Source organism: Macrobrachium rosenbergii, chromosome 54, assembly GCF_040412425.1.
Source record: "Macrobrachium rosenbergii isolate ZJJX-2024 chromosome 54, ASM4041242v1, whole genome shotgun sequence".
NCBI lineage: Eukaryota > Metazoa > Arthropoda > Malacostraca > Decapoda > Palaemonidae > Macrobrachium > Macrobrachium rosenbergii.
Genome location: NC_089794.1, coordinates 39,200,220 through 39,215,023, shown reverse-complemented (window position 1 = coordinate 39,215,023; position 14,804 = coordinate 39,200,220). Strand labels below are relative to the sequence as shown.

The 14,804-nt window shown below is 39.3% G+C and overlaps 1 protein-coding gene across 10 annotated transcripts in view; it reads right to left on the bottom strand.

Moving 5' to 3' along the window:
• Positions 1-14,804, bottom strand: part of GrlHz (Gustatory receptor-like Holozoa) — a 39,911-nt gene that overhangs the window by 10,844 nt on the left and 14,263 nt on the right. For 6 of the 10 annotated variants that reach the window (XM_067098004.1, XM_067098001.1, XM_067098002.1 and 3 more), the window contains exons 2-6: positions 10,168-10,373; positions 4,445-4,553; positions 4,024-4,153; positions 948-1,006; positions 621-763 (exon numbers count right to left, since the gene is read on the bottom strand). In XM_067098004.1, coding sequence (XP_066954105.1) covers positions 621-763; positions 948-1,006; positions 4,024-4,153; positions 4,445-4,553; positions 10,168-10,356 — 630 coding nt within the window. In that variant the 5' untranslated portion in view covers positions 10,357-10,373. The remainder of the gene's footprint in view (positions 1-620; positions 764-947; positions 1,007-4,023; positions 4,154-4,444; positions 4,554-10,167; positions 10,374-14,804) is intronic. The other 4 variants (XM_067098007.1, XM_067098008.1, XM_067098011.1 and 1 more) reach the window with 1 other exon arrangement.

Sequence of the window (14,804 nt, the reverse complement as noted above, 5' to 3'; positions counted from 1 at the left end):
CTACCTTTAAGTTCTAACTGGATAACCAATAAGTAATCAATAGTTTGTAGTAAGCACTTAAAACTAAGAAACCAACACCAAAGCTTAAGGAAAATACAGTGATAAACAAAACTTTGCAAAATACTACACACAAGCAAAAATTATGCAAATGAATACAAAGAAGCATAATTCTAAAGATATGTAAAAACTCAGTTAGCCAATATGACAAACCTGGCAGAGGAAAGTAGACATTGGCACATGAAAGTACCTGCTGAGGTGTAAAATCACCCTTTTATCATTTAAAGAAGGTAAGAAGTGAAAAAGGCCAGAAAAGAATGATAAATTAGCTAGTAAATGATGAAATAATGGTTAGAGGATGGTGCAGGAAAATGGCAATCAATTGTTAACAGTCCTACAGGCTCATATCATGGAAGGATGGTGAGTGATAGGTATCTGAGGGTCATTGTTAGGCAATAATTCTTCTTAGTCTGTTACAAAAAAATTTTGAGTCTGAGTACATTCAAGACCGCAGATGTGGCCAAGTATATGATGAAACTAATTTATTTCTATCTTTAGATCTTCAGGGTAAATATATATCAAATAACAGTAGATTTTAACATGTAAATAACCACAGTACTAACCCTTTCCAGTAGAGTCTGAAGAGTCTCAGATTCACCACATCTGAGCACCAGACATGTCATCAAGTAAGCTATCAGGAACATTACATTTGGGATGATATATATAAACAAGTAGTTACCTAAACACTTGCTGGTATGGGGTGGTTCTGGAAAGTAATACACTTAGTTACTCTTATTACTGATTTTTGACATGCATCATATTTAAATTGTGAAATTAAATTACACTTGAGAAAAAAGATTATCATTAAAGATAAAGTATTGCTTTATAACTTCAGCTGTAATTAAACAGCACCATAAGAATATAACAAAAAATTTCATTAAAATCATTACCTGTAACTGTAGTTTTGTTATGAATGATGAAGACACCTTCTTTAATTCCCTGGTCTCGTCTGAAAGGTGAAATATTTTTCACATCAGGATTTGTTTACAAGATTATGGCAAACCCTTCAAACCTGATAACATTTAATCTAGAGTATTTATTCCAATCCTGCTCAATGACACTTTTTACACTAGCCCAAAAATGTTTGCGATCCACTCAGAGCATTGACTGACTACATAAATTTTTACCCAATGCACATCTTAAAGATGTATGATATACTTATGAAGCAGCCCACTTTATATTACTATACTTCAATTTCTAAACAAAATACTGATACATGAAACTGAAATCACAAAAAGATCTTGCAATAATGAACTCTGGTTGATGAAAGGACTACTGTATAAACAAGGAAAGTAATAAAACCTTTTAATTACTGAAGTGATTACATGTCACCTGACAGCTTCAACATACATCAAAAGACAGATTTCCAATAGTCTCCCAGTGACTCATGGGCACAGACAATGTCAAGACTAATGCCACACATTCTTATAACAGGAAAGTCTTGGTCCTCCATGAAATTTAGGGGTTGGGGGGGACAAGAAGGATCAGTTTCAGGAACTTATTACTTCTTAAAGAAGGATGCCACCATACAATTATGTACTGTACAATGAACCACAGACCTTTTGCATAGTGGTATAGAAAAGGTAAACATCCTGGTTTTGTGGTTAGCTGGTTAAGATAAACTGGCCTTTTGCCAGATATGAATGGGAGTAGAGGGTCTGATGTGGACCTCTGGATTTATTCAAATCAACAGAGATAAACCTGACTTGATGTATGTTCTGGCCACTTGATGTCATCCATGTAAAATATTAGTGATTCTGATAGAGACTTACTGTCTCTTCTTCATGAGGCAACTCTTCATGAGCTATGATTTGTGTATCCTCTAGCAGCACTTGATGACCAGGGCTTCCCTTGTTATAATCAACTGCCAATTATAAATGCTGAAAATCTACCTACAGTAAGTGCCTTGAAGCCATGAAACTTGTTTTAGGCTAGCTTGGCTGATCCTTAAGGCTTTCACACAACAGTCCAGTTTAACACAGCAGTCCAGTTTAACACCTGACAGACTTTCTTCCTAGCTGTACAGAGAATCTTTTGATCTATGGGTTGTCTCAAGTAGTCTTGTGGAGAAATGTATAAAATACATGACCATCTCTGGTTATGCACTCTGCTGTTAGATAAATGGCACAGTGGTCCAAAAGGGTTATGTTTCTTACCTTTTCTGGATAATTTTCAATGCAAGTTTTTAGTGGTGTCCAATTTTTTTGTCATAAACTATAAGGAGTTATATAAAGGGAGGCATCACGTCATTTTAAGGACACCTTATTTTACTGTGTTGGCCATCAACTGTCAGTATCTGTAACTGTGAGCTCAGACAATCTGAGGCCTTATTGTATCATCATTTCTGGACAGTGCAGTGACACCACCAATGAGTGCACGATGTACTGAGTTCTCAAGGGTGTCTTAAAGGCGTCACAAAATTAGGGCCCCTCTTACTTTCCATTGCATTTATATTAATTTTTTCCTGAAAAATTACGTTCCATCACTGTTTTAACCCACTTATTTGAAATGTTATATCTCTGTTGGAGTTGTCCATCTATGGCATCATTTCTTTGCTGAGAAGAGCCAGGCCTGACGGATTCCTGTACAAATTATGACAGAATCCATTCAAGGGGGTGAAACCTAAAGTTATCTAGTATTCTGAATTGGTAAATTCTATCTTAACGTTGTAGGCCTGGGAGTTGTGCAAGAATTTACACTGCTTCCTTAGTCCATTAGATCTCACTACTTCCCTTATTTCATCTTCAGATTCTTATTTTTTAGTGATCTTAGATAAGTTTCTCCTAAGAGATGTGCTTACATCTCATTTTCCCTCCCTACTTCAAAACCTTTTCTGCTACTTGTTCTGGCATGTGTCTTCTTTCTCTATAAGTGCATCTTGGCTTTTTACTGCCATAACCCCACCTTGGTCTCCTCCTGCTGTATAATCTCATCTTGGTTTTCTTGGGAACTTTTTCAATGAGTTTTTAATCTTCTTCCCATGTGAAAAACTTTTTCTCTTTTTGAAGCTGTTGCTATGCATATATTTGTAGAATTGCATGGGTAGATTAAAGATGAGATAAGATATGATTTCTTCAGAGGAGGCTTAGCCTACCTTAACACAAATGTAGAGTTAATAAAGGCACTTTTGCTGATAGTTGTGGCAGTATGAGGGAAGATGCTCATTTTCATCAAGTTATGCAGGAAAAATAGCTTAGCATATCCAATACATTGTTAACCTATGATAATATAATTTAAACCAAACCAATAAAATCATGATTAAATAATGCAATTTGAGCTATATTTTAAAACATTCTATGGACAAATTATTTCTGTAATTTGTTGTACGGTACACAAAATTTTATCAGTTTTAGAATGGGCTAGCCCTATATTATGTATGCTCCAGTCTTTTAAAACCAAATCTATTAATAGAGGACCAATTTTCCTGAAAGCATATTCTAACTGATACTTAGTTGCAAACTAGATAACATTAAATATACCACATGGTTAAGTGTGTATTAACTGCCACTAAAATTACTTTAAATGGCATCAAATGATTTAGCCCACATGGCAACATACTCATCTTTGATAACCTTATTGGTGATACAGCAAGACAAGATACTGAAAAAAGTAATCCATGAGACAGTGCCATATGACATGACTAAAGCTTTGTGCAGGAAGAGGAGAGCAAAAGACTCATTTTGATCCCCAAAAAATAATCTTTTCTTCTTGGTAAATTCTTAAACAGTTGCCCATCCGTACTGAAGTCATAAGTTCTAGTATGGCTTTTATTTGTATTTTCTATAAGTGCACTAAAAGGCCATGACATGGAAATCCTTTAAAAATATCTCTCAAGGATATTTTGATATTTTATAATTACAGTATTGTAATTTTTCTAAAGTGCATCAAATGGCGCACCCTACCCATAGCTACTCACTCATATACAATCTAATAATGCTTTCTAAATGTGGTTTATACTTTACTCACTTAAAGCACATGTTGTACTGCAGAACAGGTCCTATACAGAGGAACAATACCACAATTGCACAGTATATAACATTCAAAAATTTAGTACACATACACCACCCAGAACCATCCTTTGCCCAATCACGAAAACCTGTTTGGGAGATAAGTTGTGAATTATAACATTTTTTATTGAAAAATTTACCCAACAATATATCAGGCGTTCTTAAATTAAAGAATATTATTCTGTTATACAGTAATATGCTTCCTTTAAAACATGACTGTTAGCAAGCATATAAATTTAATATTAACATTAAAAAGCTCTACAAATACTTTTTTTTTTTTTAAACAAATCCAATACAACACACATCATATAGTATAAAAGAAACATCACAGATTTTATTTTCAACAAAATACAAAAACTCTGAAAGTCTTCATACTCTACCTAACAATGACAAAATAACGTCACGCGGCTTCAGGATTCTCTCCCTGACGTATCGCAGTACAGCAACAGTATTGTGACTGCCAGCTTCACCATCTGTAATCATTATTGCCTGCAAAAGATGTGCAGTTTCTATGATTTCATCATTCACAAGACAATATAAGTACAGTACACATCATTATGGTCAAAGTTGTTTAATACAAAAGTGCACTATAGGTCAGACATAAGATCAGGTTACAATGCTCAACAATGCTAATGAAAAGTATTTACAGTATCTGGTGTGCAACCTTACAAATGCTATACAAAATTAAAATCTAATTACTACATTCATTCATAAATGAAGGATTTCAGTCTTCAAACCCTTAGGAAACATATTTGAAGAACATCTTGAAAGCTAAAGATTATTGTTAATCAATATCCATCCATGCTGCCAACATAGCAGTTCAGGATTACAGTACTGCACATATTTCAAGTTAAACCCTTAACAAACCATTATACAAGCGAGCTGGCATGCATTAATATCTTGTAACTCTGTAGCAAATCAATTATCTTTAGAATGTATTTCTCATTATATTAAGGTACTGGTAACTTGCACCTCTGTAGCATTTTGGTAAAGAAATGGCTAAGAAAAAAAACAGAGTAAAGGTGGAAAATTTAAGATGTGCAGACAATAATCACCAACAAGTAGTCACATGTCTGAAGTACACTATTATTAGCGAGGTGAAGAGTGAAGCATGGCACAGCTAAAGAGTTTAGACAACCAGTTAGAAAACGATTAAAGAAAGCAGATTGAAAATAAAAGACAGAAATTAATACAGTACACCCTGATGATGTAGGTATGTAACAGTACTGTAACTGCCTTATACTGTCTGTTCATCAATAATTTTAGCTAGTGGCTGGTGGAAATGTGTACAGTAATCATATAAAATACATAGAATGACAACTGAAACAGTGTACAGTATATAAAAACACTGATTAACTGAAGATTTAAATACAGAACAGACAGCCAAAATGTCATTCAATATGTGCACGAGCTGAACATAATGAAAACACTCTGTATTATTAAAAGCATGCATGGACTAAAAAGTGGCAGTGAAGGTCAAACCACACTGCATGGAGGACTGTTAGCCATTCATTAGAAAAATGTTAATATACATACTAATGTAATGTTTAAAAATTAGGTTATATGAGACACTGCAGTCTCCTGTTAATATCTGCAATGAGGATTTGGCAGAATGGATAGTTGTGGGTCAGTAGTGTTAACACTATTGCAATACAAAACACTATTGCAATACAAATCACCATGCATAACTATTGCATTAAAATCATCATGCATAACCATCATTGACCACAATAACTTAAACTCTGAGACAAATACCCAAGATACAGTACTTTCAAACCTATCTGTAGTTCAAAAGCACAGACAAAATGTCACCAATGAATAAGTATATGACTTTCAAAATACAAGGTAAAAAGACAAGTATACAGTCAACTCTCAAGTTATGTAGAGGTTTGGTTACAAGAGTCAGTATGAAAAAAATTGCAGTTTCACATCCTTTGCATAAAATGTTGTACTCTGTACTGTAATACAGTAAACTATACTTTGGGGTATTAGCATACATATACATAACCTATGAAAATCCTCCTGTACAATGTATAGGATAAGTAATTCCTACATTATTTATACGTACTGTAATATTGTACTATGACTAAAATACCAAATTCTAAGGCAATTTGTATTTTTCCTAGCATATGAACCTACACTTTCATAGATAGTTATTCATGCTTGGGGTGCTTCAACTGTCACTGAACCATCTCACAAAGCGAAATCCTATCGAGCAGACCTACAATCACCCGTGACCTGAACCGGCCTTACTCTTCCATTGTGCTTGCAGCTGCATCCGCTTTAACACGTTCTCTGAGTTATCTCCCATTTTCATTGTACAGTGTCTTTGTGTGCACTGGGTGTGCGTGCCCTTGTGTTTTTTCTGCTGCAGGATCATTGTTCGCCTCCCCCATGTTTTGATTTGTGTGTACAGTATCTCACTAGTGTTGCAAGTCCATTTGTCTGGTATTATGGCTACTGTGGATCCCAATACAGGCAGTCCCCGGTTATTGGCGGGGTTCCGTTTCCGACAGAGTGACGATAACCAAAAATCGGCGATAATAGCACTGATTCCTGGTTATCAGTGCCGATAACTGGCGATCAGCGCTGCCGATAACCGGCGATCAGCGCCGATAACTGGTTATCAGCATTGATAACCGGAAATGGGTTTCAAAAATCCGGTTATCGTCGTTGCTAGACAAGCGCCGTAAAACCGGATCGCCGATAACCGATGCTGCCGATAACCGGGGATTGCCTGTATCAGATTTTGTGTTGATGAAGGTAGGTCATACAGTAAGTTTATATCCTCAATAAAAGGGGGAGAAATGCTCAAGGGATGACATGCATTGAATGTGAGGGTGGCAGGTGCCTCAGTGGGCCTTACATGAGAAGAGTAGGCATATGAAGGGCAATATTCCAGAGAAATTACATTGGGCCCTTCCCCTCTCCCTCCCGTGATTCCCTCTTCCCCCAAGGTTCCCTCCATCAGCGACATCTTGCATCTACCTTTGTTCCCTGTCAACATCTGAGGAAGAACCTGTGCCTGGAAGATGAAGATGGGAGAAACTGTGTTGAGATGTTAGACATCCTTCAAGAAAGTTTGAGAATCCAATATGGTGGCTTGCGTGAGTTTCCTGCAGATGTTCCCCCACCACCTTCCCTTAACTTCGATGAGTAGGGGGGAGGAACAGCCTAGGCCTACGAAGTGATTGAGGCCCCTTGCCCACTCGCCCCTCCCCCAGCAAGTTCCAGAGTAGGGAAGAGAGAGAGAGTTAGGGCAGGGGAGGAGAAAGATTTCTCGCTAGTGGAAAGAGAGCTAAGTGAGACTACAGTGGACCCCTGCCTATTCATGGTTCCGGATTCGTGGCTTCACCTATTCGCAGATTTTTCTGTGGAATGTATACCTGTAGTGTATACACATTATTTGTGGAAAATCTGCCTATTCGTGGTATTTTTCACAGAGAAATACTCACCAATTACTGTATTTTAATATCATTTTCCTGACTAAATGCATTTTTTGAGATAAAACTATTAAAATACTCAGGTACAAGTATTTTTAGAGGGTTTTTTTGGTGTTTGGGCTATCAAAATAGGCAATTATAAGCATTTTTAGAGGGGTGTCAAGTATTTGCAGATTTTAGCTATTTGTGGGGGTTGTGGTACGCATCCCCCACGAATACCTGGGTCAATTGTATTTACATTCGGTCTTGCTCCTCCACAGTAGATTACAACATCCTGGGGTAACATCAGTAGGGGGACTCTTCCCTCCTCCACAAGAAGAGAACATACAAGGCCACTGGGGAGGGGGAACACTATTCGAGATAGAGCTGGTCACTGAGGAGGCATACATCAGAGGTTGGTCATCAAGGCGACACGACAAGAAGCAAGAGCTCCACCCATGCCCCAGGCAGAGCACCCAATACAGTAGGAGTCAGAGCATGCCCTACTGGAGAAGAGACTATGGGACCAGAGGAACTACACTCACCAGGGAGAACCTCGAGTATTCCTTTTCCTTTTTTCTTGGTTTGTTCCTTCATAAATTTGATTTTTTGTTTGAGCTTCATAAATATCAAAACCTATCAGTTAATGACCATCTTCTAAGGAAATTTGACTAGAATTTTCCTTGACATGTATTATACTTTCGTGTTAAGAGATACTGAGCCCACCTCTTAATGAGCACCTTTTATGGAAATTCAACTAGAATTTCCTTTGACATTTGTAAAGACTTTGGTGTTAAGAGATTTTAAACCTATCAGTTAATGAGAATCTTTTAAGGAAATTAAACTGGAATTTTCCCTGACATGTATAAAGACTGTTGTTAAGAGATATTGAACCCACCAGTTAATGAGATATACCCTTGAGGAATTAGTCAAAATTTTCCTTGACACGTTTAAATACCCTTGTGTAAGAAGTATTAACCCCGTCAGTTGATGGATACATTTTGAGGAAATTCAGCTAAACTTTTCTTAGACATGCATAAATTACTTTGTGTTTAGATATACCAAACCCATCAGTTACTGAGATACTTTTGGGGGAAATTTGACTAATTTTCCAAGAAGTATAAATTTGTCAATTTTGCTTCGGGGGTTTTTGTCAAGAATGGAACAGCTTCTACAAGTTTGTCAGCAGCTGTGTCGTTTTCCAGGGGTTGACTAATACTATCTGCCTTTTTGGTCTGCCAGGTTTAATCACTTGCAAAACTAGATAATTGACCCACCTTAGATAAAGGGGAAGTTTTCAGTGGTAGTCCCCCCTGTTTGTTTTTCTGCTGGTACCCAGGCAGAGTTGAGACAATGGCATATCAGGACTATCTACATTGTAAGAACCAAAATCCACTTGAATATACCAAAACTTTAAAGAAAGCTCATTGACAGAAGAGTTTTAGGACTGAGGCTTCTCAATAACATCAGGAACTGAAAGCTTTGATTAAGGGCCAAGGCTTCTCAATCATGTCAGGAGCTGATGGGGTTGAAGTCTGAAGGTATACAAATGTTGGTAACTGAAGATTCACTGTTGCAGATGTTTTCTTAAAGTTTTGAAAAACACTGACACTGTAATGACAAGTTTTTTTTCTTATTTGATTCACCAAGCAAGTGATGCAGTGGTTTTAGGCATGTTGTTAACTCTTAGGCAATAAAGAAGCTTCATTCTGTCAAGGGATCATACTCAAGGATTAGCTTTCTTAAAACTTATGCCTTATGCCTTCAGGAAAACTTAGGAGAATTTTTCAAGTGTCCCAACCAATGTACTGCGTATTTATTATTTTACCTCTATAAAGGATTTCAGTAGATCACTGAGTTTATCAATGGTTAGTAGCCTCTGTTCACTAAGGACGTCACTGGGTGGATATGAACCATGGTATGTCTTGTCAGGACACTAGAGCCACTCATGGAGAATCTTCAAAATTACTTCCTTGGTATAAAGGCAGTGATCTTGACAGTGGGTTAGGACAAGGAGTTTGTTTTTCATATTATGTTTTCTAAGGTTTCTATGAGCTCTGGCTTCACTACTTTATTAAAAATTATAGCCTTACCTCAAAATCTGGCATCTTTCTGATTATCTTAAGAGGTTACTAAAGTAAAAAATATAACATTTAGACAAGACAACACCTGACTTCAGTGTCAAAGAATGCTACAGCTACCTAAAGCCCTGGTTTGGCAAATACTATGCAGAAAATGTGACTGAATGACTTCTACACTACATAACAGTAAAATATGTGCAGTTTTGAGCATTTGAAACAGAAGAATGTAGTGGACCCCTTACTGTGACATGACCTATCCAACGAAACACTTGTTTTTAGAGTACAACACAGTAAAGCAGTGGACCACTACTTAGCTAATTCCACTGACTACAATAAATTAGTGACAACTACCTATCTACTCACACTGCAAGACACACTGAGAACACAGTGACATAACAGGGCTCTCTCCCTCTAACACTGGGATAAAGTGAAAGGACTTAAGAATTCTTTCATCAATTGAAACATTCCCTACTACACGTTTATAGGTAATAAGGCACGAGTAAAATAAGTTTTGTACACTGTACAGACACGTGAATACACCTGAGAGTGAGTGACTTTCAGCAGGACTTTTTATACTACAGACCAATGCAAGCAGTATACCTCACACGTAAATAGTTCATCCAGCGTCGAACTCACTGTACTTGGAACTGGAGACTGGTGTGGTAATGATGACTGTCGTTGCAGGATGCAAGTCTCCACCACATGAAATCCATGTGGGTCCTCCTCTTCATCAACAGAAGCATCATCAATATCATCTCTGGCAGCACTACTTAGGAGTGATGTATTCATTCTTCTTGGTGGTCGACCTGTGGATAATGTAATTTATACAATAAGAAATATTTCTTAACACTATTCATTGAAAAAATATTCGTCATAATGTTAATAAACATTTTAACAAGTGGCTTTCCCTTTACAAGTTTAAATGTGTAATAAGTTTGGTCTACTGTCTTGCTTGCTTTCTGCCTCAATTTCCATCTGGTTAGGTCTTCACTGTGTAGGCCAAGACTTTCTTACTGATATTTGTCTTCCTGTTTCAATTCATACTACTCCCCGTACTGACAAATCTTCAGTTCTCATATGCAAATTGTCTTAATCTTTGAGATCTCAGTCTACTTTCCTATCTATGGAAACAAATCTCTGCAAATTCCTTATTTGTAATATCTTCACAGAGCACACCAACTACACATTTCAGCAATCAGTAATCACACATCTTCAATATACCCTATATTTTCCTTGGAAAAGCCCATAGCAAAGCTATACATCAGATTTATAAATTAAGGCATATGTCGCGAAAAAGTTCAGTGCACAGGATTTTTTAGCTTCAAACTCCTGCTGATTCTAAGGGGTTTCACAGAATGGCGGGAACTTACTGGTCAAGGCACGTAATAAACATGGCTGTTATTGCATATTTTGTTGAAATGCATGTACCGCCGCAGTATACGTCATGTTTCGTCTTGTTGTTTGTTCGAGTGGTTTGTTGTGGGTTTGGAGTCCTTAAGCCCAAGTGTGTAGAAATAAATTATCCCAATTAGCAACCACCTGGACAGGGAAATGAGACTCTCGTGCCGTTATCTCGCCCTTGTCGCTCCAGGGATCTGGTTTTGGATACACGTGTTTTCGGGCTCCCAAAGGTTGGTGTAAGGTCTGAAACTATGAGTGCTCCTACATAGTTGTAGCTTGTAATGACAGTGATTGGGTGAGAATGACTGTTTGGGCATTTGTGTGCTGTGGTGGTGTTGTGTTAGTTGTAATTAAATTTCAGTGATTTCTTGAGGCTGAAGGCAGTCGTGTAGCCCACGTGTTTAGTGTTGCGGGCATGTGGATTGTAAGTTCGTTATTGTGCTTTTGTTGGAGGTTTTATGTGATTGTTGTGTAAGGGTGGTGATTGAGATGGTTTTATTTTTCCGAGTAAATTGAGAAAACCCTGGTATGTGACTCGTTTATCCTTGTATGGGGGCTAAGTCACTTCCGTAGTACATGGGTTGATCGTGCAGTCTATCGGCAAATGAAAATCAGTGACATCTGTCAAGGAAATTTCCGACAGCATATGTGTGAAGCAGTCTGACATAACCAGACAACAATAAAGGGATTTTGTGAAGGAAAAATCTATTTCTGGAGAGGGACCGTGTCACCCGATGAAAAAAGTCCATTCAGCACTTATTTCTAGGTAATTCCGTTGCTAGATACCAGAAAGCTAAATGAAATGCTGGAGTTACTACCCCAGAGCGAGCTCCATCAGATGGAGTCGTGTATGGAAAAGGGTGAACTACAAAACACGGAACCTTATCCTATAGAGATCCCAAGGTCAAAAGTCCCACAGGAGGTGTGTTACAAACCCATGTACCACCCGCGGACAGCACACAAAACACCGCTAGCCGCATTCCATGAAAGCAACACCCCACTAGAATGATGTTTACTATGGGAGGACATGACACATGATGGAGGTGGGTCATCGGGTGACACGGTCCCCTCTCCAGAAATAGATTTTTCCTTCGTCAAAATCCCTTTTCTGGATCGGGTCCCGTGTCAGCCGATGAAAATTAACAGAGAAATAAACATAATTCTTAAACTAAAAGATAAAAATTTAAGGGGGAACAGAAGACCGAAGGTCCAAAAGAAACTTTTAATCACTAGTAACAATAACAATAATGTACAAAAGAAACTGATGTTAGCTTAAAATTAACATGACAATGTGAAACATGTACATAAACAAAATAACTATACAATATTGAAAACCTTATAACTTAAATGTGTCATTTAGACAAATACATGGATAACACAGCCAGGTGAGAAGTCAAGGCAAGCCTGACTGAAATGACCGTAAGGGGATAACTGAGGCAGTGGAGGAGGAAATGACTAGGAATCAGAAAGGGAACCAGAGGGAGGGACAACGTTCCCTGCCGCGACTGCTGAGAATTTAAGAGCTTCTAAGGATTTCAAATAGTGACGTTTGAAAACCAAGGGTGACTTCCAACCGGTGTACCTGGTAAGATCCGTGAAATTCATGTAATGAAAGTAATTAATGGAGGTGGCCACAGCTCTAATATCATGAACTTTTGGGACTGAGTCAGGGTTAGCCTGCTTGATAAAGTAAAGGATCTGTTGTCTAATAGCAGACATAGAGAGATTACCCCCTCCTTCCTGATAAAGAGAGGCCCAGAAGAGATGTGAGAGGACCTGTCTAAATAAGCCCTCAAAGTATGAACTGGACACAGGGACAGGTCTAGAGGCAGAGGAAAAGAATTTTCCAAGGCGACCACCTATGCTGCGGATCTTCATTTTTGGCCAGGAAGGTAGGGTGAGGAATCAGCAAAACCTCCCCTGATGGAAGGAAGTCGACATGGTTGGGTTCCCTAGAGAGTGCAGACAGCTCCGAAATTCTAGCACCGAAGCCAGGCTAACTAAAAACAACGTTTTCCTCAACAAGGAAAGGTAGGGGCAGGATTGATTATCGATATCTGAGGCTAACTTCAACACGTCATTTAGAAACCAGGAAACCGTATGTGGACGGATTACTGGCCTCAGACGATGCACATGCTTTAGGGATGGAAGAAAAGTAAGGGTCTGTGAGGTAAATTTTGAAACCATACAAGAACACTTTACGTGAGAGCCGACTTGACTGTAGTAACAGTACTAGCGGCTAAACCCTTCTCAAACAGTGATCTAAAAAGGAGATTGCTAAATTAATGGTCATTACTGTAGCCTCAGATTCTCTTAAAAGAGTGCTAGTTTCTTAATTGCTGAGTCGTACTGACGAAGAGTGGAGGCCCGCTATCTGATTCTAAGAACATGGTATTGACAGGATCAACGTTAGCATCCCTTTGAGCCGCAAACTTCATAAAGTCCACAAAGCCAGGGCATTTTGGATTTTTGAGGAAGCTGACACAGTCTGAGTTTGTACTACTTGTGTTAGTTTCGGACTGGGGATTCGGATGTGGCGAAGTTTCAGTTCTAGTAGAAGAGGAAACCAGCTGCTCTTTGGCCAGTAGGGAGCCACTAGAGCTACTTGACCCTTGAACGTCCTCAGTTTGTGGAGGACTTTCAACAACAAGTTCACTGGAGGGAACAGATAGATTACCTTCCACCTGTTCCAATCCAATGACATTGCGTCCGTGAAAAGAGCTTGAGGTCCAGGTTGGGAGCTACGTAATGAGGGAGCTTGTTGTTGAGCTTGGTTGCGAACAAATCTACCTCCAGACCCGGAACTAGTTGGCAGATCCAATTGAACGAGCCCCTGTCTAGGGACCACTCCGACTCGAGGGGAGTTGTCCTGGAGAGAGAATCTGCTACGACGTTCGGACCCCTGCAAGATGGGTGGCAGATAGGTGCCACTTGTTCTTGCAGGCCAAGGAGAAAAAGTGCAATCATTACCTGGTTGATCCTGCTCGATTTTGAACCTCCCCTGTTTATGCAGTGGACTACCGTGGCGCTGTCCAGAACCAGTCTTATGTGAATCTTCTTGGGGAAGAAGCTTCTTCAAGGTAAGGAAGACCGCCATGGCCTCCAGAACATTTATATGGAACTGGCGGAACATGAGGACCAAGTCCCCTGTACTTCTTGGTGTTGAGAATATCCTCCCCACCCGCTTAAGGAGGCGTCTGTGTGGATAACCAACGCCGGAGGAGGAAATTGAAGGGGACTGACTTGGACAGGCTCTTGACAGTCGACCAAGGACGGAGTCGCTTCTTCAAGATGTGGGAATCAGAGACACCTTGTCCCTGAGACTGATATTTGCCCGACTCCGCCACACTCTGTTGATATCCTTCAGTTTCACTTTCAGCAACAGGTCTGTCACCGAAGCGAACTGAAGGAAGCCCAAGACTCGTTCTTGGGTCCGCCGAGAGGCCCTTTTGGATTTGAGAAACTGTCTGGTTGCTCTGGCTATCTCCTTCCTCTTGGGAGGAGGAAGAGAGAGCTTGTGAGAATTCAGATCCCACTGGATTCCTAGCCATTGAAAACAACTGCTGGGAACCAGGCGGGACTTCTCCCTGTTTACATGAAAGCCCAAGGATTCTAGAAAGTCGACCACCACGGATGTAACTCTCCGGCATTCCTCGACACTGGATGCCCAGATGATCCAGTCGTCGAGATACGCGGCCAGCGTAATCCCTTGAGATCGGAGTTGCTGTACGACCGTGTCTGTCAACTTGGTAAAAATCCTTGGGGCTATGTTGAGGCCGAAAGGCATCACCTTGAAGGAATATGCCTGCCTTCCGAGCCTGAACCCCAAAAGGGGG